Genomic DNA, 24,033 nt, shown 5'->3' with positions numbered 1-24,033 from the left:
CTTCTTCTTAAGAATGGACTTTACCGTCGTCGCTTTGTGATGTTCTGCGAATTCTTTGTTTCTGGCAAATTTCTCTCGCTCGTAAGCTTCCATTTCTACCTTGCACTGCCAAGCCCGCTCCCATGATCTCTCGGCTTCGTATCTTTCCGTCTCAGCATCTTCCATCTCTTGGCCATGCTTCAATGCCATCTACACAATGCGTGAGAGAATCAGTCCTCAGGGAAGATCATCTATATGGTCAAATATCAAGGGTGTGATCGGTGGTATCCCAAGCATGTATATAGCATCAAAGCATCAATGATTGTTACTACTACCATTTAGATCCCTTTTACGTACGTAGTATCCCAAGCTCCAATGCTTCGATACTGTATACATTCAGTAATAATTCTTGATGTTTGGATACTATAACCTGACAACAAGTAGAATGATCCGATGAAGCTTGTCCTGTAGTTCCTGATGTTACCTGCATCTTTCGAGATCTATCACATTCTTTCCAGCCTTCCTTTTGTCTCTCCTTCCTCATCTTCTCTCCTCTCTCGTATTCATCTTCTTTCTCTTTTTGCTCAAGCATCAACCTCTTTTCGGTATCCTCTTGTTTAGCAAGAAATTCCTGAAACACAGTTTCACCAGCAAATGGATATCTTGATTAATAAAAAACGAATCTACATTGGATGCAACATGATAACTAGTGCACGAGCAACTCTAGTCTTACTAAGCCCCCCTCTTTGCTCAAAGCACCTGTCATACCGGCAGCTCCCCAGTAACCTATCACTTTGCAACCCTTGAGTTTACTCCAAGAAACCACTCGAAAGCATAGGAGGCCCTCTAGTTTCCCACAATTCATTGAGAACTAAAATCCTGATCAGATTCATTGCCCAGCTCCTCAAGAAATCTTTGGCAATTCCCAATCCGAAGATACAAGCCAGAAGATCACTGTTTCCAATTCTCTTCCATACCTAAGTGTGTGAAAATTTGCTTCCATACATCAGGAGCAATGCAACCGCCCCAGAAGATATGCTGTGCCCATCTGTAAGACCCCTATCTTGGAGTCTACTTGCCGACCAAAATACCCCCATCATCACTCTCCAGGCAAAGAGTCTCTCACTCGATGGAAGCTTCAGTTTCCACAGATTCTTATAGGCCTGGCTGAGTGTCTCTGCTGAGAGCACCACCCCCGAAGTTTCTCCAACTCTGTTGCTGTCAATGTCCCCTTTTCCTTGCATCCTCTTGACCAGTCCGCTTTCAGTGCTTCTTTCATGCTCTTTCCTCGTTTTCAGGCATAATATTCAAAACTAAGCATTCAAATCCAGACCAAAGACTATTCATTTGAAATGTAATGAGGATGGGCAGGCCAAACTGTATACATTTTCATTAGACTATCAAGTAATCATTTCTCCCCCTCAGAAATTTCAGAAATACCACTTGCCTTAAATAACTTCTCAGTCATGGCCTCACGTTGTTGAGTTTTCTTAGCAATTCTTAATGCCTCCTGCCGCCTCCTTTCATCCAGCATTTTTTCTTTCTTTTCTAGGGCTTCTAAAATGTTCTTATCCAGCTCCTTGAGCCTTTTCATTTCTTCTTCTTTTCTTTTCTACAAAATGGATAACACAAAAAGCTCGATAAAGAGTGACTCACTTGTGTGTGTGTGTGTGTGTGTGTGTGTGTGTGTGTGTGTGTGTGAGAGAGGGGGGGAGGGATGGAGGGAGGAAGCATGTGTTAGGCCTCGATGCATCAACCTGTTGCTCTTGATTTGCAGCTGCCATTTCTTCATTTATCTCTTTTTTCCTCTTTTGCTTCATGTTTTGTTTTTCTTCTGCAAAAAGCCTATCTTGCTCTTCAAGTTGATTTAGATAAGCTTTCTCTAACTCTTTCTTTCTTTTCTTTTCCATCAAGATACGTTCACACTCTTTCAACTTATGGCATGACCAATCACAAAGTGTAAGCGTTATTACATGGAGTTCAAAATGCTGGACTATAATGATGAGCAGCATGTAAATAAGTAGCATAAAACTAACTCAAACCTTACAAGTAAAGCAACTAATAATGAGAATCTATGAATAATTTACAAGTAGACAATTCTTTCTCCATAGAATAAGGCATCAATGAACCAGCAATATGCTCTCAAAAATCTTCACGAATGAAATTTGTGCTGGCTTTTCCATCTTCAAAGAAAGCAACGTTTGAAACTCTAATATGATCAAATGAACGTGTTATAGGGTGGGACTCATCAGTTTTGCTTGAATTCGGACTCACCTACAGACTACTGCAAAGGTTCACTCGTTATTATTTTCAAAGATTAAAACCAAGCTTCACACTCCCAAGGATAAAGGGAAACATTGAGCACATATGGCTTTCAACTAACCACCTACTTTTGCCGTATATGCAACTTCTTTGTGATCTTATGCAACCAAGAGCTAAAAGAAATACTTTCTCCATGTTTGGAAGCAAATCCACAACCCCGAAATTATTAACCCCATAAGAAATCTACATGCAAGACAAAATCAAACCGCCAAGAACATGCTTGACAGAGAGACAACTAAGTAGAATTGACAATTGTAAGCAGAGCAAATCAAAAGCTGCCACAATAATAAAGATCACTAAGATCCTAGGATAAGTAAATGTATAGCTTAGAAAAAAAAACTTTGAAATTTTTCTGTCTAAAATTAGACCAATACAAACAAAAAGGCCAAGTCTATTGTATGAGAAAATAGCAAAGTAATACATTCAGGAAACTTTTTAAAGGAGCAAGAGACCTTTTGCACCAGACATGGACTCTGCTCTTTTCTCTCATATGGCCACTGGCTTTTAATTAAGCTGTAAGCAACTCAAGAATGATAAAGCGGGCTACTCAAAACTATATCAATTGGAGAAATACCTAAAGACACTTTTTTTGAGCTCCAAGCTAATTTGGAATGCACTGCCCATTCCCCCTTAGGTTTGAATTACTTTGAGCTAAATGGACCCTTTGCTAGCTATCGTTTTGTTGTTAAGAGTTTCTTGAAAGCACCAGCTCATTTTCCATGTTATACTTTATAATGATTACCTAGCCCTTTATCCTAACCTCTCGCTCCACGACCTCCCATCCAACCTATGGTAGAACTTCATTTAAGACTCTTTTCTTTCAGCTAACACCTTTCCAAAAGCACTTACAAAAGCTTCAATGTGACCGTCCAAGACTATCTTATCATGATTTCTTTTCATACATTTTGGTTAAGGCAAGCGTTATATACAATCATATGACTTGACCCAAAACTGAGTAAATGACTTCAACCACTTCGGGCTTTTGAATTGCAAAATCTTACAAAAACCAAATACAAATGACATTAGAGTATCGTATACCTGATCAAGACGGGCATTTGCCAAATCTTTCACTGATTGCTTCTGTTTTTCAAGTTTTAATTTCTCCTCTTTATCCCACTTCTCAAGTTGCTCCTTCTGCATTTTATCCCATTTTTTTTCTTGCTTTTCCCAATTTTCTTGCATTTTCTTCTTGAAGTTCATTTGAGCCTCCCTCTCCTTATATTACCAAGCACAAAGTTTGATAATATGATGGTTGGTTTCTATGTTGTATTGGCAGTCTTCTCATTAGTCAATGTACCATTTCTATATTTAAAACTATGCAAATTAGACAAGAATGTAAATGAACCAAAATGGGAAAAAGAATAGATTCACATCACATTTCGCCATACTTTCAAGGTGTTGTCTATTTGTCGCTTGGACAAGATAGTAGCCATATGAGGTAGAAGAAGCAGATTGTTTGCTCTTTCAATCTAAAACAAAATAATTTTAGTTTTTTATGCATACAAGAATGTAACCTTCAACACTGATTCCTACATTTTCAATGTATACAAATGTCTTAAGCTTTAATTCCTACATTGCTAATGCTTACCATTTCTCTCCTTTTTTGAGCTTTCAGTTTTGCCTCACTTGAATCTAGTTCAAGTCTTTCGTGCTAATATTGGAAGCCATAGGTTGTTAGTTATGAAGAGAAAAGGTAGAAAAATCAATCCATGTGTTGCATGTTGCATATCTCTAGAACAAAATGCAAGAATATGTTTACTGCTATTAGAAGGCATAAAAGTTAAAAAGCTTAGCCTATTCTCCTCCCCTCTTCCTCCTACAACAGTTCTTCAAGAAGTTTTTGAGAGACCTCAAGTTTTTCTAGTTCATCCCTCTTCGCTTGCAAGCGCTTTTCCCGTAGTGCCTTTATAGTGTTAGGCCATCTCTGTGCCCTTTCATCAGATAGCGCCTTCAGACTTAATTTCTGCATCAGCAAACAGGACTTCACACTTCAGGGTGCAAAAAGCAAATGAAAACAAGCATTCTTGCAGCCTATTCACAGCCTGTGAATGCCCCAAGTGCAATGAGCTGCTTAAAGTTCTACCATATATTTGCATCTTCAACAAAGAGTTTCAGCATACAGATCAAACCTAATGTAAACTTTCAAAGGGCAGCACACCTTTCCATGGCATAAACATGAATACAATAGTAAACACAATCACAAGCCAGCATCAAAATTTCAGTGAGATAATTTCAAATCATCAATGCATTGGAAGCAATATATTTATTTATCAAATACACAAAACATATGCCTTTTTACTTTAACAAACTATAGCTCACATTCTACAGCATCAGAAACAGAACTGGAGTCCATGTTTAAGCAGCGTCCATGTGCTTTGATTCCTTACCTCTTTCAGAAATCTGGCATGGTGATCATTTGGAGAGGTCCCACGCATGCGTTGCAAGTCAGCCTTAGTGATCTCAATAACATTACGATCCTTCATTTCCACCATCCTAACAAAGAGTGTGCACATAAAAAATTTTAACAATATTAAGAAGCTGATTCCAAAAACTCAACCACATTGAAATTTGTCTCACGCAGCTCAATTAAATAACTTTATATGAAACTCCAGATCAAATTACTACAGGACGAGAAAAGAGAGATGATGAACTATGAAAAACATGAGAATTTCAAGCCACAATAGATATCGAAACAGCATGAGAATTACAATGTTTAAACTTAACATCCTTTTAGTGTCGAAAAATATATAAAAACTGTTGATAGCTAGTGCCACAAACTACTAAAAGTACATCTTGTGCAGGGTTGCATTCCATGGTACCATTCCATACGTTTGTTTCGTACAGCTGCGTACAGTACTTAAGCTTTTGTGCAATCAACCATTTAAACTAACCATTGCTCCCTATTTTAAAGAGTAGCCATTGCTGAAGTGATTTGACTGTTTATTCAGCCATTGTTTCTCTTCCTCCTACAAACTCCTCCTCTGCCAAACTTTTGCCTTTCAAGCACTTCTCATTCACAGTTCTAGTCTTTTCCCTCACCTCAGCCCTTATAAAAGGACAGCCCTTCCTCTCATCTCCTCATCACACATCAGCCTTCATCTTCTTCAATCCCCCTCTCTTGAGCTCAAGCCTCATCCATGTTCCATTCACGCTTCATCTACGTTTTAACTGACTCTCTTCTCCCACTTTAACATGTCAAGAAAAGTAACAGAACAGTATGGACTCGTACCATATCAGAGAGACAGTAGGGTTTGTGGGGAAAAACACAATGTGCAGCAACCACTGAGAGAAGAAAACTCAGAAGAAGAGTGAAGAATGATGAACACTGAATCATGCTGAATGAATCACGCTAACACAATGGGCAAAGCTCTAAGATGACTGCACTGTCCTAGCGGACAAGACAGTAGCACCTAAAGGGGATCTGCACAGTGAAGGGAGCAAAACGTAGTCCTCCAAGCAATAGGGTATAGAAGAAATGCTGAACAGTAAAAGATGACTGTAGAGGGAGCAAAATGCAGTGCTCACGTTCCATCAGAGTGGAGGAAGAAGAAAATCAGTAACTACCATGCTCCGGGGGGTGAAGAACAGTAGGGCAGCCTGCCTCAAGCTGAAACACAGTAGCAGCAAACCGTACAGCTGCAAAATGCAGCATAGAAGAGAGTGAAGCCTGCTTGCCAAAGTCACATGTGATGCCGGGAAGGACCTGGTCAGCAAAATGCAAATGCCGCTAACTAGAAAATGGTGGCCTGCAACGATGAGAAACAGCTGGACATCAGCATCTACACTAAGAACAGATCCTCCACAAACTAAGATTTCCTCCAAGTTATTGTATAAACAGCAATGTCCACATCGCCAGCCCAATCCGAGTCGCTCCAACCTACAAGAACAAGATCTGAAGCATCTGTGCTTGCTGGATAAGAAATCCCTAAGTCAGAGGTCCCCCTCAAATACCGAAGAATCCGCAGGGCAGCCTGCCAATGGCACCTATTTGGGTTCGCTCACGAACCCTGCCAAAAGACCCACAGCAAAACAAAGATCAACACGAGCGTTGAGTAGCCAAATCAAGGAGCCAATCAATTGACGGTAGCGGGAAGCATCCGTCAAGGGAGAAGCTAAGGGTGAAGTACTAAGAGATGAAAATCTCCCTCTAAGACTAATAAATCTCGTGACCCAAGAAGAAATAAAGAAGCCCCAAATCCGTCATCTCGAACGTCTGATGTAAAGTTGTCTTAGTTTCTTGGATCTTTTGTGCATGGTCACTTGTAAGAATTAAATCATCATCGACATACAACACAAACAACACACGACCAGCCTCAAAAGTGTGCACATGAAGCTGCGGATCGGCCTTGGAGCGCCAATATCCCAACTTTGACTGAAGAAACGAGTTAATCTTCTCATTCCATGCATGCGGAGCTTGCTTGAGGCCATACAAGGCCTTTTTCAACCTATAAACTTTCCCGTCCGAGGATCCAAAGCCAAGAGGCTACTCTACATAGATCTCCTCTTGCAAGTCACCATTGAGAAAGGCCGACTTCACATCCAACTAATAGACAAGCCATCTCCTATGGCCAGCCAAGGCAAGAATAGCTCGAATAGTCGCCATACGTCAATGCCTGGGCTTTGAGCAAAACCTTTAGCAACAAGGCAAGCCTTGTGCTTGTCCAAAGAACCATCGCTAAGGTACTTGGCCTTGAAGACCCACTCAACGCCAATCACCTTCTTGTGAGAGGGACGAGGCACAAGGTACCAAGTGCCATTCCTCTCAATAGCCTCCAACTCGACTTCCATAGCTTTCCGCCAATGGTCAGACTGCAAAGCCTCCTTCACTGTAGTGGGCTCTCAATCCTGCATAACACGGGTCATCAAACAATAGTTAGAGCAAACAAGCTCCGTAGAATGTGCTTGATTCCTCCGTGACTGTCACGGTCAATCCTACGGTTCCCACTCCTCAAGGACCCCCCTCGATCCCTGAATCTCGGAGTGTCACGGGCCCAACGAGGAGGAGGCCGGATCTCTCCCTGTCGCTCTCCATCTGTGGAAGACTCAGGTACATCCACCGGCGAAAGCTCCACTGGGGTGGCCGGTGGAAGAAAAGACTCTGAATCAAAAGAAGAATCTCCATCAAAAGGCGTTGACTCCAAAGGAACTGTCTCGGGAGCCCAACTCTCCCCTAGATCTCCAAGGACGGGGTGCTCTTCACCCCCTTCTGTGGCCGGAACTTCCACGAACCGCACATCTTGGCTTGTGTAGATATCCCGCTTGACGGGATCAAACAGACGATAACCTTGGGATTGGAAGCTATAGCCAACAAAAATCTGTCGTCAAGAAGCCACCTCAAACTTGTCACGCTCCATCTTCGGGATGTGCACATAGACGTCACACCCAAAGATCCTGAAATAAGAGACATCAAGCTTAGTCCCAAAGTAGGCCTCAAAAGGTGTCATCCTGTCAACGGCCGAAGTGGGAGATCGGCTGAGAATGTGGACTGCGGTAGCCACTGCCTCGGCCAACAGAAACTGAGGTGTCTGTCGGTGCACCATCATGGTGCGCGCCATCTCAATCACACTTTGGTTCTTCCGCTCCAAAATGCCATTCTCATGAGGAGTGTTGGTATTAGCAAACTCCTGGTGAATGTCCCTATCTGCACAAAGACGAGCAAACTCATAAGACACAAATTCACCGCCCTTGTCTGAGCACAAGGTCTTCAGTCGCCGGCCAGACCAGTTCTCCTCAAAGAGAAGCCAAACCTTAAAGTGGGAGAAAGCCTCGGACTTCAACGTCAAGAAATAGGCCCATGTCATCCTGTTGTAGTCATCTACAATCAACATGAAGTACAAGCTCCCCTTCAGGGACTCGGTCCTCATCAGACCACAAAGATCTGTTGATACAAGGCTCCATAGGTGAAGTAAACCGCCGTGAAGCTTTGTTGGGAATTGCATCCCGATGCAGTTTCCCACAAATGGAGGAGACACCTGGTTGTTGGCTCACCACTATGTCCGGTAAACCTTGGACAAACGATCCTCGCAACGCCTTCCAAAGGTACTCATAGTTCAGGTGGCTAAACCTAGCATGCCATAGCTCAGACTGTGTCTGAGAGGTAAGAAGAAGAGAAGTAAGATCTGTAGAAGACTTCAATTTGTAGATGTCGTTCTCCTCATACCTTGAAGAGAGAACCTTCATTGATACACGATCAAGAACTCAAATAGCATCACTGTCAAACTCCACCAAGAGGCCAAGAGAACAAATCTTTTGGACTGAAAGCAAATGATACCCTAAACCTGGCACATGCAACACCTCGGAAGTGTGGGTACCACCACGGCCATCTAGAATTAGATGCATCTCACCCCACGCAGCAATAGACACAGAAGAGCTATCTCCAATGAGAATCTGCCCACGCGAAGGTCGCAAATGGACAATACCAACAGGAGAAGGAGTCATGTGCCGTGAGACACCAATGTCCACAATCCAGTCTCGAGCCTGGGGAGCTGTCATCGCAGCATCAGAAGTCTTCGGTGTAGGGTTCTCAATGACCGCTAAATGTAGAAAAGCAGCTAATGAGGGTGTAGCCACCGCTCCAGAATCCTTCGAGTCCTTCTTCTTGGTGTCCTTCTTGCCTTTGTCAGGGCAATCCTTCTTCCAATGACCGGTCTTGCCACAAACATGGCAAGTCGATTCCTTCTCCTTGTCCTTATTGGATTTACTATCCTCCTCCTTCCTTTGGTCCTTCCCCTTCTTCTGAGAGGCTTGACCAACCAAACCCTCCTATTTGGAAGCATTCTGTCCTTCAACTATTCCTCTTGGTCCAAGACCATAGGAACCAGCTCTTCTCACCGAAGAGCCGACTCCCGCCCTGATGCACTAAGAGCGGAATAAAAGGTATCGAATCGTGGTGGCAACTGGGATAATAAAGTGATCACCATGTCTTCAGAGGAAATAGGCTTCCCCGCATTTTGAACCTACATCTAAAGCTACCGAAGCTTGTTGATGTGTTCTCGAAGCGAAGAAGACTTATTCACAGACAAGGTCTACATCTACACTTCTAAAGAAACCCTCTTCATCAGGGTCATCTGGTTATACATCTGATCGAGCTCCAATATCTCTCGTGCCACCGTCAAGTGCTCGATGTGAGCTATCACGGCTGTAGTACAAGACAAAAAAAGAAAACAACGAATCCTGACATTCAGTTTGTCCCAATGAGACTAGGCCTTGGTCAACTCCGCACGAGCATTGGAAGAGAGTTTGGACTCATCTCTCACCGAGGACCGGTTAATCTCCTCCATCACAAGCTTCGCCAAATCATAAGACTCTAGAATGGCCAACATCATCACGTGCCAAATGCGGTAATTGTCACCATCAAGCTTCTGATTTGATGGAATAGCCAATAGGACAAGCATCTTCTAGTCCATTATCGCCTGGAACTCCAAGTCACTCTCTGTAGACATGTTCACCTGCAATGCCTGCACAAATGCAAAATCAGTCCCCACATGTGGCACTTTGAAAAATTTAGGGATTTTACTGAAATTGCTCTATTTTGGCAAAATTGGCCTATTCTATGCATGCCACAGATAGTGCAGATGTATGGTTGATGCTTTGAGCACAAAAATTTTGGGGCTTTTGACCGTGCGTGTCAAATTTTATGCCCAAGGGTGCATGTACAACAAAAATTGCAGCTAAAATTTGGGACTTCTCATGTAATGTGATGTATTTGTCCTTGGAACAGCTGTAATCAGTTGAGTGCTGTAGCACAAGGTTTGGTGCTTCTGAAAATTTATTTGCAGATCTGAAATTTTTGCTTTTACGTGGTTATTTATTGCTGGTTGGTACTTGTTTGTACCTTGGTCACTTGTGTGACAGTTTGGGCCTGCATTTGCTGAATTTTTTGGTCGCATTTGGGCTCAAAATCATGGCTGGCAGCAATGACAACAGTTATGTCATGCACATTAAGAAGCTTGAAGGAGCACATAACTTTGCAGTTGCAGTCTGGCAAAAACAATGTTATAATATCCTTTTGCAGAAGAAGCAGGCAAGGCCGATTAAGACCAAAGGGGCAAAGCCTGCAAATATGGAACAGGAAGATTGGGATGAGTTAAATGAGCTTGCACGCTCAACCATCGAGCTATCGATTTCTCATGCCTTGCTGTTTAACATTGAAGGTTTGGATTCTACCTATGCTATTTGGACTCAACTGGAAGAGCTGTATGCCCAAAAGAGTGCCGCAAGCAAAGTTTACTGGCTGAAAAAGCTTATGGATTTGCGTATGAAAGAGGGTACAGCAATGTCTACTCACTTGAGTGATTTTAACTCCATTCAGTGGCTACGTTCTTGCTTTGCACTCTGTCAAAGAGTTGGGATACATTCAGGACTGCTATGAGCAATTCTAATGCGATCCTTCTGTATGCTGATGTAGAGAGTGCTCTACTCATGGAAGAAATGAACCAACAGAACAATGCATCCAGCAAGTCTTCCAGTGCTTTGCATACTAGGGGCAGATCACAGCAGAAAGGCAAATCTGATAGCAAGGGACGCAGTAAATCACGTGGTAAGGATGTTGAATGCCATCATTGTGGCAAGAAGGGTCACTTTAAACGTGACTGCTACAAATGGAAGAAAGAGAAATGGAAGAAAGAGAAAGGAAAGGGCAAGAAGACAAATGATAGTAAGGAAGAGAAGAAAGAGAGTCAGCCTAAGAAGAGCAGTGTCAAAATTGAAGAAGTAAATATAGTCACTTATGACAGTGACAATGGGAATGACGTACTCTTTGTCTCTTCACACTTTAGTACAAATGCTTTACTTGCAGATACAGATGATGACATCCATACTTGGATTCTAGATTCAAGTGCTTCCTTTCATGTCACCTCTCATCGTGAGTGGTTTTCTGACTATACAGGGGATCAAAATGGTGTTGTCCATCTTGGGGACAACTATGCATGTGACATTGCAAGTATTGGCAGTGTGAGGTTGCAGTTTCAGCACGGTTCTGTCTTCACACTTCAGCATGTACTGCATGTACCTCAGCTCAAGAAAATCTTGATTAGCACAAGGTAGCTAGATGACGATGGATTTCATACCACCTTTGGTGATGGAAAATGGAAGATCTGTAAGGGATCTAGAGTGATTGCCAGAGGTTGTAAAAGTGATACCTTGTATCCTCTACATGTATCTAGTGTGCGTGACCATGTTGTTGCCATGACCGAGCAACCAAGTGTTTCTTTGTGGCATGGCCGGTTGGGATACATGAGTCAAATTGGAATGAAAGTGCTTTCTCATTTGGGTTACTTACCTTGTCTTCATTATGCTGATTTTGAGCACTGTGATCATTGTCTTTATGGTAAAACATGCACAGACGTCTCATAAGAAGTTTCTTTCGTTGAAATCTTCTCCTCTAGAGTTAGTACATTCCGATGTATGTCAGGTGCCAAGGTTATCTTTAGGGGGAAAGATACTTTGTCAACTTTGTTGATGATGCTACACGGAAGGTATGGGTTTACCCCATTCATAGCAAGGACAAAGTGTTTGACAAGTTTCAAAAATTCTTGGCATTGGTTGAAAATCAGACTAATAAGACACTTAAGTGTCTTTGCTCTGACAATGGTGGGAAATATGTGTCCAAGGCCTTTCAGGCATTTTGTGACAGCAGAGAGATAAAGAGGGAGCTCACTGTCCCTCATAATCCACCCCAAAATGGAGTTGCAGAGCGTATGAATTGGACCATATTGGATAAGGTCCGTACAATGCTGCCACATACTGCTTTACCTCATGGTTTTTGGGTAGAGGTTGTTATGATAGTCGTACACTTGATTGGTCACCAAACAGGTCTTTTTTTTTGGGGGAGGGAGGGGGGGGGGGGGGGGGGGGGGGGAGAGGGGGAAAGAGGGAGGGAGGGGGAGACAGGGAGTTCTCCAAGAAGCATGGTCGGGCAAGCCACTTTCGTATGCACACTTGAAAGTGTTTGGCTGCGAAGCATTTGTGCACATACATAAGGAAGAATGCAGCAAACTTGAGCCAAAGTCCTATAAATGTATTTTCCTAGGATATGGTGATGAAGGTGAAATGGGGTATAGATTATGGGATCCTAAGAAAAGAAAAGTAGCACGCAGCAAGCAAAATGTGTCCGCTGTACAATAGCAAATACCTGCTGTAAATGAATCTGCAAATGCAGAAAATAATGCTGGAAATGATCAGCCAACCATTGCCTATAATGATGAGCCACTGGATGTGCAGGGACAGCAAGCTGTTAACGCTGATTTGCAGACTGAAATGCCAGGACAGCAAGTTGAAAATGAAAATTTGCAGGCTCAACAGCCAGCAAACAATGATCATTGGGTTAGAAGATCTTCTAGGGCTACTAGACAACCTGATAGATTAGTTCCTGAGGCAAACAATGTGGCTGATTATGTCATGTTGACAGAATGTGGTGAACCGTCTTGCTTCAACAAAGCAATGGACAAACAGGACAACAAGAAATGGTATAAAGCCATATTGTCAGAGATGGAATCTCTTGAGAAAAATGGCACTTGGGACTTGGTGCAGCTGCCTAAAGGGCAAAAAACCCTTCCATGCCAATGGGTTTACAAGATGAAGGTCACTTCTCGTTCCTCGCCGAAGTACAAAGCAAGATTGGTTGCAAAGGGATACAAGCAAGAACATGGAGTTGACTTTGATAAGATCTCCTCTCCTGTAGTCAAGATGACTACATTGAGAACCATTTTGGGCTTGGTTGCAACTGAAGATATGGAGCTCATACAGATGGATGTAAAGACTGCATTCTTACATGGTGATCTGCATAAAGACAAATATATACAACAGCCTGAAGGGTTTGTGGCAAAAGGGAAAGAGAATATGGTATGTAAACTCAAAAAGGAGTTTGTATAGGCTGAAACAAGCACCAAGAGAATGGTATCATAAGTTTGATACATTTATGCAGTCTCAAGGTTTTCATAGAAGTCAAGTGGATCACTGCTTGTACACCAAGAAGGCAGGAGATGGCAGCCTCATTATCTTGGTTCTATATGTTGATGACATTCTAATAACTGGCATGGATACTCATCCCTTGGACTCACTGAAGCAAAGTCTTCATGGCAGCTTTGACATGAAGGATCTTGGTGATGCAAATCACATTCTTGGCATGCGAATACTCAGATATCAAAGATAGGTCAAAAGGATTACTCTGTCTATCTCAGCAGGAGTATATCTCCAAGGTTTTGCAGCGTTTCAATATGGAGGGGGGGGGAAACAATTGGGGTTCCATTGCCTCCATATGTGAAACTCAGTACAGAGAACAACCCTACATCTGATGATGAGAAGGCTGAAATGGCCAAGATACCATATGCTTCAGCTATTGGCAATTTGATGTATGCTATGGTTGCTATACGTTTTAACATTGCCTTTACAGTGGGAATGGTTAGCAAATACATGGCAAACCCTGGTAAAAAGCATTGGGAAGCAGTGAAAGGTATTATGAGATACCTCAAAGGTACAAAGGACTTGTTCATCTGCTTTGGAAAGTAGAAGGCATCTGTCGTTGGCTTTACGGATATAAACTATGTTGGTCATGCAGACTGCAGAAAGTCCACTTCTGGGTATGTGTTTACCTTCACAGAAGGAGCAGTCTCTTGGATCTCTAGGCTACAAAAGTGTGTTGCATTGTCTACGACAGAGACAGAGTATGTGGCTGCCACCGAGGCATGCAAGGAGGCTTTATGGCTTTCACGTCTAGTGGGAGAGCTTGGCATTACAGAGTTGCCTGTTCTCCATTGTGATAGTCAAAGTGCTATCATGCTAGCACGGAATCCCGTCTTTCATGCAAAGACGAAACACATACAAGTGAAGTATCACTTTATTAGAGATGTACTTGACAGCAAGAGCATTAAGCTTAACTGACATGTGGCTGGACACTTGTCTTGTACTACTCCACTTTCCCCTTTTGTACTAGCTCTTCCCTCTCCTGTAAATAAGAGGTCGTTTTTCTTCATTCAGCATCATTTTTCTTTGCTGTAAACTCATGTACAACACCCACAGATAGCCAGAAACTGGCCCCATCCATCCCCATCATCATCCCCCACTTCTCCATTATCAAATTCCTCCATATTCCCTCTTCAATCACTGCTGTTTTACAGGACAGCAAGCCTGTAAATTCATTACAGCACCTCCTTCTCGAGCTCTTTCTTCCATTTTAGCAACAAGAAGCAAGCCCTATCCATGTACTGCTGATCAACGATGGAGAAAGGCTGATTTCCCCTCTTTCTTCTCTCATACTGTAAAGAAATCAGTTCTTATCATTGCATAATAGATAATGCATATGTGTTTGTACATCTTTGCATGATCTTGTGAGAGTGAGAATTACTTCTCCTCACTCTCAGGTTGATTGTAACTGAGCTCTTCCCTGAGGGACTTGGGTTGAGCAGAAATACATTCCTTCGCCGGGGGGGGGGGGCCATCTTCAACCCTCGATCTTGTCTCCATTACTTTTACATTTTCATGGCTGTGATTTTGTGAGTAATTTTCATTTTCAGCTTTAAGTGTTCATTCTCTTTTATATTAAATCTCGAAAACAAGCGAATATCATAATTGTTAAGCATACTACGTTGTTCGGATTGTACAAGCATTTCATGATCATGCCATCTTGTTGATTGTAACTATCTGTTCTGGCGGATCTAGCCCACACTTCAAGGCATCAATCCTTTCTGTGTGCGAGTCTAACCATGATATGCGTGAGTTCTGGTCACAGGCGCCCAATCGGCCATATAGGTGGAAGTATGAACTATCTTTTCTCTAACCCACCGTGTGGGTCCACCATAACCTGTGACCACTCATCAGTGGCCAGCTCCAATGCACTTTTCTTTATATCTAATTAGTGCAAAGGAAACAAATTTAATAAATCATTATATAGACAAATTAATGAAAAAGGATACAAATTCTGTTTCTATAGAGTTGTGACATTAACAAAGTGCATACAGATGATAATCCTACAGATATAAATCATTATATAGACAAATTAATGAAAAAGGATACAAATTCTGTTTCTATAGAGTTGTGACATTAACAAAGTGCATACAGATGATAATCCTACAGATCTTCTCACGAAGGGTCTTCCAACAGAGCGGTTTACTCATTGCCGACAGATGATGGGAGTTGGATAGGTATATGTATTTCAGCTTTGTACATACCTAGACTTAGCTGATTATTTTCTCCTCTTAAGGCACATTGCCTTTAGGTGGGAGGTTGTCGGGAATAAAGGACCATCGTGCCTTTTAAATGTGTACAGGTGTGAACATACCTTTTAAATGTGTACGGGTGTGAACATACCCTTAGCACATTTGAACTTTCATATATATCTATCTAAAACCTAAAGAGGTACACTGGTCTATTGTACTGAACATCAAGTGTCGTGCTCACTCTCTTACTCTCTACTCTCTGTGTGTGTTATCCGTCGTGTTCACTCTTAGCTCCGACAGGCTACATCAACAACCTGCAGCAAATTCACCAACTGGACTCCTTTCTCGCATGCCCACGCTCGCTTCAGCCTTATTCCGATGCGCAGTCCTCCCGCTCGCCCTCGAATGCTGAAAACGCAACCTTGTGTCGCACTGAAATCTCCTCTTCAGGTAGGTTCTTCAATCAATCAATCTGTCTTCACTGCTCTGATACCATATCAAAGTGCAACGATGCAGAAGCATGGAACTAAGACTGAGAGAGAGTGAACACGGAGAGAAGAGAGAGAGAGAGAGAAGGAGACAATAAAACGCAAAAAATCTGCAGTGAACAATGTTGTATAGGAATGCAGAAATATACACAAGTGCAGAGAGAATATCTACGTATGTCTCCGTCTTGAGAACCTCGATCTCCGTCATCCCACGTGTTGTCTGTCACTAACAGGTTATCTCTGTCAGATACAAGTGACCAGAGTGTGCTAGAAGTGTCATGAGGACATGTATTTCTGAAACCTCACTTAACATGTGGATTAATTCTTAATCACATGATTAAGTAAATGTTGCACATATGAGGTACAACTGGGGTTAAAGTAAATTTACGAGCCCAAGACCCGAAGAAATCACGGGATGTCAAAGGCAAAAGTTGTTGTAGGTTATGCCGCATAGGTACTTGGTGGTATCTAGTGCCAGTTATTGGCCTAGGTCATCCATTTGGCCATAAGTGTCAGTTGGTGACACTAGAGAAGTGGCGTTTAATGGTATCTAACGCCAATCTGATGGTCAAAAATGGCGTAGAGACACTCAAGAATGAAAGTTGCTTAGCTAATTTAATTATTGGCCAATCATATTATTTTTTAGGATATCGAAATAATTGTTACATTAATTTTCAGTATTTAAAGACTGAAAATTAATATGTAATTATGAAAAATGCTGGAAAAACCATTTGGGAAGGCTGCCATTTGTCAAAAATGCCCATGCAAGACTGAAAAACGTCTTTAGAGGTTGGAGGGAGGCATTTATATAAATTCAGCCTGCAAGAGGGAGAGAGGAGAGGCTGCTGATCTGATTTGCAGCCATTGGAGGACCTTCTAAGGCTACCAAGGGCAGGAGAAGACTAATCAACAGCAAGAGACGGCATCTACAGGTTGCTGAGACAGGGCAGCAGCAGTAAATGACTGATTTTCTTTAGTTCTTTGTATCTACAAGCTGTTGTGGCACGGCAACAGCTACATTTGACTAATTTTCAATCATTCTTCGCAACAAAACTCTGAATTTTCTCTCTCTACAGCTTTCCCTCTCATCTCCCAGCCATTTCATAGCCTTGCTCCGAAGATCTTAGCATTTGGATCCCTGGGGACTGAGAAATTTCAAATTTCTCCGCTATAAACCCTAATCTGCAGCAGAAACTAGGATTTAGCAACAGTCTCGGAAAGCGTGCCACAAATTGGAAGCTCCAAGACTTGGATTCAACAGGGCTGAAGCTGTTTTTAGCCTATTCAAGTGGAGGGACCAGCAAATAATTAAATTTGGAGCATTTTCCATCACCATCAAAGAGGGTGAAGGCCAATTGATTGCCCAATCAAGGGGCAAATCAGATTAAAGACTTGTTGGTGATTCATCACAGCAAGGGGAGTTGGAATACCGAAAGAATTGGGAGAATCCCATTGTAAATCAACTTCTTCTTCAATAAAGCTAAAGAAATACCAAAAGGGGCGCCAAATTTGGGGCCAATCGGGTGTGCATTGTCCAAGATCAGTAGGTAAATTTGTATTTTCAGATTTGCATTTATTGTTTGTTGCTGTAATTAAGTGGTAATCAAGGATTTACCACCCTATCCAAGGAGGAAAGCTAGTTTCATGTTTCCATTGCTGGGATACCACTCAATCCCTTGATTTGGTGGGCCCGAGGTACCTGATTGCAAGCCAAAGCTTTGTGCTAGTGCTGATTTTTACTCTCGGCTGAGAAATTACAGCAATATGTCTTCATGTAGTGAGATGGACTCAAGCAGTGATGATGCCTCTCAATATGAACATTCACATGGGAATGAAGGAAATGCAATGCCTGACCTTGGACAAGGCTCAGACCATGAACAACAAGTTGAAAATGTTGTTGTTGGGCAAGATGCATGATCTTCTGCGCATAAGGGGACTGATGACCAGCAAAGTGAAGAGGAATTTGTTGACCAGTTCAAGAATCGGATGAGGACAGCAGCAAATCTCTTTGCTGAATTGGCAAAGGATCCTCAATTTACCCGATTTTTGAATGCTCCAAAGAAAGACAGCAAAGGCAAGAAGAAAAAGACGTCTTCTACACCCTTGGGATAGCTAGATGCACCGAAGATAATGCCAAACCCTTCATTTGAAGCTCCCAAAGATGCTAATGAAATAAAACAGTTGGTACCTATGGGGCAAGGAATGCAAATGCAAGGTCATCACGAAAGTGCCAATCCAATGGATTTTGGACAGCTAGACGTGCATGCTATGATAGGGCAGCCAGGATATATTGGTGGAAGCACGATTTTTCATGCTATGGTTGGACAAGGACCGCATACAGGAATGTATGGCACAAATCCCTATGGTATGCAGCAACCAATGCATGGAGTGCGAGGCCCAATGTATTCGGGTATGGCTGGAAATATGTGAAACCCTATGTATGGCAGCATTGGCTTGATGCTTGGGGCACAAAGTAGCATGTTTGGTACTGCATCTGCACTCTCGAATGCTTATGGGACTCAAGGAATGAATGTTAGTCATGCAAATGCTCCGTTTGGCATTGGTTTTGATGTAAATTCAGTAAATGCACTCTTTTTGCAGCAGCCAGTGTATGACAACTTGACACCCATAGGGATAGCAAAAGACTATGATGAGGGTGAAAAAGGAGTGAAGTTTGAGTCCTTCAGCGGTGTACAAGATAGGCTGAAAGCTTTGACTTTCATTCAGCAGTTTGATGCAGCCTATTCAGGGGGGAACTTCATGGAGTCCTCAAAGATTCGAAAGGCAATCACTTTCTTGAAAGGAAATGCATTACAGTGGTGGTCCACTCTTTTGATGCAAGGTAGAGCACCGTCAACATGGGTGGAAAAGGAGTGAAGTTTGAATCTTTCAGCGGTGTACAAGATAAGCTGAAAGCTTTGACTTTCATTCAGCAGTTTGATGCAGCCTATTCAGGGGGAAACTTCATGGAGTCCTCAAAGATTCGAAAGGCAGCCACTTTCTTGAAAGGGAATGCATTACAATGGTGGTCCACTCTTTTGATGCAAGGTAGAGCACCGTCAACATGGGTACAATTCAAGCAAATGTTTGCATCGAATTGGTTAACAAGTACCTTTGAGGCGGACATCATGACAACTTGGAATAAGCTAGATGCTAAGGAATGTAAGAATTTGGAGCAATATAATAATAAGTTTTGGGATGCATTGCTGCCTATTACTTCTTATCGCCCCGTACCCCTTCATGAGCAAGTGGAAAAATATGTTTGTGGGCTGCCCAAAGGAATCAGGGATTTTTGCATTAAATCCACGGTGTCTAGCATGTCTTAGCTTATAGAGACTGTTGCTACAACCAATGCTTTGCTGCATGGAAAGGATTCAAGCTTCCTAGAGAGTGGGAAGAAGCCAAATAAAAAGGTATTTAAGACTGAGAAAAGGGGCAGATCTGAAAATCAGCCTGAAAAGAGGCCAAAACAACAAAGAAAGGGCTCGAAAACATTGGCACAACGTAGGGAATTGATGGCTGCAAATAAATGTTCTATTTACGAACAGGAGGGTCACATTGCAATAGCAAGTTGAAAAATCAGAAAATCAGGGAGATTCTAAAGGAAAGAAGCCCAAAACATCAGTGGGATTGGTGTCCGATGTTGTTATGATCAGCCCAATGATGATGCAAGGGACTGTCCCAATAGGCAGCAAGTTGAAAAATCAGAAAATCAGGGAGATTCTAAAGGAAAGAAGCCCAAAACATCAGTGGGATTGGTGTCCGATGTTGTTATGGTCAGCCCAATGATGATGCTACTGAGTTGTGCAGAGCATGGGGCAAAATTAGGGATCAGCATGCATTGATTTTCTTTGATAATGGTGCACGATCCAACTTCCTCTCTGTTGACATGGCAGGCATCAAAGAGGATGAGATGGGACCCATGGGGGAAGTTGAAATGGCATGTAAAGGCCATGCAAAGCCTGTCACACCACTCATTGGAAAGCTTCGGTTGCACATACAAGGATATGTGGACAGTGAAGAGTTGCTCCACTTGAGGGTTGTGATGTATTGCTTGGTATGCCATGGTGTCACCATATGCATGCAGTGATTGATTCTCGTGCAAAAAAGATCACTATTCAGTATAAGGGAAAGGTGCTCACACTTGATGTAAAGTTGAAAGATGAATCTGTCCCTGTTGTATCTACAGCTACCATTTCTAAAGTAATGAAAAATCATCTTTCAGCGTACTTGGTTTTTACTAAGGATAAAGATGATAGTGAGAATGTTGGGAACATGTCTAAGTTACAGAAGGATCGCATGTCATTCCTGAAAATCTATGCTGATTGCTTCTCTTAGTCACTTCCAGGGCAGCTACCGCCTGAAAAGCCAGACGATCATGGCATAGATCTTATCCCTGGAAGTAGCCCACCTAATAAGCCACCCTACAAAGTCAGTGCAGCCCAACAAGAGGAGATTATGAGTCAAGTAAATGAGCTGTTAGAAAAAGGGTTGATTCAGCCCAGCTCATCTCCTTTTTGTTCTCCGGTGCTTTTGGTGAAGAAAAAGGATGGTTCATGGCGTATGCGCATTGATTATCGTGCTTTGAACAATATCACAATAAAGAATCGCTTTCCGATTCCGCGGATCGATGATGTTATGGGTAGATTGCAAGGGACAGTCATATTTAGCCGTATAGATTTGAAAAGTGGGTATCATCAGATACGCATTAGACCGAAAGATATGCCTAAGATACCTTTCAAGTCATCTTTTGGATTATATGAGTTTCTTGTTATGCCTTTTGGACTTACAAATGCTCTTGTCACTTTTAATCAGATGATGAATCGTATCTTCAAGTCACATAGAGGATTTGTGGGCATTGTCTTTGATGACATGATTGTCTATTCAAAGAACAAGGCAGAGCATAGAAAACACTTGGACATTGTGTTCAATGAACTGCGTGAGCATAGGCTGGTTATCAATGACAAGAAAAGTGAATTCTTCTTGCATGAGATCCACTTTTTGGGGCATATTGTATCAGCTGATGGTATTCACATGGACCTTGCAAAGGTCGAGGCAATACGATCATGGCCACCTTTGAGGAATGTGCATGAGATCCGCAACTTCTTGGGTTTATGTTCTTACTACAGGAAGTATGTACGCGGGTTTGCTGAAATTGCATCTCCATTGCATGCCCTACAGAAGAAGGATATGCCATTTAGATGGACAGCAATGGAAATTTCAGCATTTGAAAAGTTAAAGGAAAAGATGACTTCAGATCCTGTGCTTGTGTTGCCTGTAACCGGCCTGTTCACTGGGAAGGGCGGTAGTGTACCACCAAAATAAATAAATGCTTTCACCCAATTTAACAGTCGCCCACTTTACCTGAACTTAAAGACACAGAATCAAGAAGACATACAAGAAGTTAAAATGCTCCTGTTGCAACACATACACCCTGTTGGCCCCTAAGTTGACGCCTCTTGCGGTATTTCTTTATTTTTAAAAAAAAGAGAAAGTACAATGGGCTGTCTTTCACCTATTCTGGGTGAAATTTGACCGCATAACAGTACAATTACTGACCCAAATCAAGTTGACCAGGAGGGAAAACTCTGCCCAAGTCTGAATCTTCTGGTTGGAGTGCAGAATTGACCATTTCAACCTGCTGTATTTACTAGTTTAGACCTGTTCTGAAACCTGTTTACAACTCATACTGTTCCCTGTACTGTTCAACCCACTGTAATTACTGGTTCAGACCTGTTCTGACACCTGTTCTCAGCTCATATTGTTCCCTGCACTGTCCTGCATCGTCTGGGCCAAGTGCCCCTTGATTCTGACATCAATTGGGCTCTGAAATAACCTCTGAACAGTCCAGAATCAGAACTAATTTAATGTTGTTTCAGACACTTGCTTGGTGAGGTTACCACCCTCACCTATTCCTGCTTGTGGGCAGCAAACAACTGCTCCTGTTCCTGGAGAAAAGTGGCTCTTGCCTCGTGCAAAAACAGCATATTCCACACACCTGTACCTGAATCAGAAGAAAGGCCCTTGATTCTGCAGCATAACCATACTGTCAGGGAGAGAAAGAGAGAGAGTAGGAAGCAAGCCCAAGCCTTTGTGCATCATAGACAAGGTAGACCAGCTCTCAAGAACTCTCCATCTGCAGCAATCCATCTCCCTTTCACAAAAATGAACCCCTCATGCATTGAAACTCGTTTTTGTGCTGCCCTCTCTCTCTCTTTTGGGAATTTATGCCCAAATTGTGACACATGGCATACATGTAACAATTTTCCTGTTTAAACCTTTCGATCTAAAATTCTCCATCCTCGGTTCAAAATTTGACCTCGGCACAGACCAAAAGATTAATCCTTGTACAAAAACGAAGATAATGACGCGAACAGATTCTGGGGTCCAAAAATAGTAACTCCCTTCCATTGCATCCCCACTAGTCTTCTGACCATCTTTGCAGACTATGGCTACATCCAAATTTGTAATGTAGCTCAACTGAAAGTGAATTTCCGCTGATGACCCCACATGGACTAATCTCTTGAAGATTTGTCCATCTTCACTTTGAACTAGTCTCTTCCAGGCTAGTTCTTCAACACACTTGTCCATATACACTTTCACAAGTCTCTTCCAGGCTTGTCAATCTACAGTGCCATCAGTCTCTTCCAGACTTATACTGGATCTTAACTGTCCAGTCTTGACTCACTAGACATTCCTGTCCGTTTCACAAACTAGCCATGCAACTCAGGCGTTTAGATTTCAAGAGGGATCCTTCCAAAAAGAAAAACCAAATAAAATATGTAATAAAGAAATCAACAAAAAGGTAATAGTTGTCACAGTCTTGTGACATTGCCCCATCTAAGAAAGTCATTCATAGTTCAATGTGATGCATGTGGTAACAGCATTGGGCTGTTCTTACGCAGGACGGCCAAGTTGTAGCTTATGAGAGCCGAATTCTCCACGATGCATAAAAGAAACCGCAAGTCTATGAGAAAGAGCTCTTGGCTGTAATTCATGCACTATTTGCGTGGAAACATTATTTGTTGGGGGCTGATTTTTTAGTGCAAACAGACCATCAAAATTTGAGGTACTTTCTGACGCAGACAAAGTTGTCAAAGAAGCATATGAGATGGGTAAATTTTCTCTCTATGTTTCATTTTCAAATTGTACATATCGATAGTAAAAAGAAATGTTGTGGCTGATGCATTGTCACATAAGCCACAAATTTCAGCCGTCAACATGGTTTATCACAATGAGTTGGATGCTATGAAAGAGTAATATGTTGCCGATTCGGACTTTGCTAATGTTTATGATCAGTGTTGCAATGGCCAAAGTCATGAACACTTTGTGCTAAGAGATGGATTTCTAATGATGCATGGAGGGCTATGTGTCACAAAGCAGTTAAGGCCTAGAGTTATCTCTGAAAGTCATGTTCCTTCGTATGCAGGACACAAAGGTATTGATGCCACGATCAAGGCAGTGGAGCATTTCTTTTATTGGCCAGCTTTGAGGCATGATATAGAACAGTTTGTTAAGACAAGCACCGCATGCCAGAAGGTAAAGCATGATAGGCAAAAAATGCCAGGTTTATTGCAGCTCTTGCCTATTCCAAATAGGCCTTGGCAGAGCATTGCAAAGGACTTTATTTTTTAGCTTCCTAAGACACCTATAAGGAATGATGGGATATGGACTATTATTTGCAGGTTTAGCAAACAAGCCCATTTCATTCCGGTGAGGAAGAAAATAAAGGCTGATCATATGGCACGAATGTTTTTGCAACACATCTTTGAGTATCATGGTATACCAGAGTCGATCATTAATAATCGAGACCCCCAGATGACCAGTTTATTTTGTAAGGGGTTGTTTGAGAATTTCGGTACTACGCTGAAATTCTCATCATCCTTCCATTCGCAGACAGACGGTCATTCTGAGGAAGCAAATTCCACAGTGTTAGATCTTTTGAGGTGCTATGTTTCAGAACACAAGACACAGTGGGAGCAGTATTTGCCCTTGGTTGAGTTTGCTTACAACAACACACTACATAGTTCTACGAGCAAAGCTCCATTTGAGGTGCTAAGTTTCAGACCACAAGACACGGTGGGAGTAGT

At 42.2% G+C, this 24,033-nt stretch overlaps 1 protein-coding gene across 3 annotated transcripts in view; it reads right to left on the bottom strand.

The window, feature by feature from the left end:
• LOC148035132 (uncharacterized) overlaps positions 1 to 24,033 on the bottom strand; it is a 39,442-nt gene that overhangs the window by 1,451 nt on the left and 13,958 nt on the right. For 2 of the 3 annotated variants that reach the window (XM_087680100.1, XM_087680099.1), the window contains exons 3-11: positions 4,689 to 4,794; positions 4,151 to 4,264; positions 3,890 to 3,952; positions 3,690 to 3,770; positions 3,340 to 3,516; positions 1,737 to 1,913; positions 1,427 to 1,591; positions 410 to 610; positions 25 to 189 (exon numbers count right to left, since the gene is read on the bottom strand). In XM_087680100.1, coding sequence (XP_087536226.1) covers positions 25 to 189; positions 410 to 610; positions 1,427 to 1,591; positions 1,737 to 1,913; positions 3,340 to 3,516; positions 3,690 to 3,770; positions 3,890 to 3,952; positions 4,151 to 4,264; positions 4,689 to 4,793 — 1,248 coding nt within the window. In that variant the 5' untranslated portion in view covers position 4,794. The remainder of the gene's footprint in view (positions 1 to 24; positions 190 to 409; positions 611 to 1,426; positions 1,592 to 1,736; positions 1,914 to 3,339; positions 3,517 to 3,689; positions 3,771 to 3,889; positions 3,953 to 4,150; positions 4,265 to 4,688; positions 4,795 to 24,033) is intronic. The other variant, XM_087680101.1, reaches the window with a different exon arrangement.

The sequence above is a fragment of the Lygodium microphyllum genome, chromosome 6, assembly GCF_053477565.2.
Source record: "Lygodium microphyllum isolate KBCC chromosome 6, Lygodium_microphyllum_v1.1.10, whole genome shotgun sequence".
Lineage (NCBI taxonomy): Eukaryota > Viridiplantae > Streptophyta > Polypodiopsida > Schizaeales > Lygodiaceae > Lygodium > Lygodium microphyllum.
This window is presented reverse-complemented; position numbering and strand designations above follow the sequence as displayed.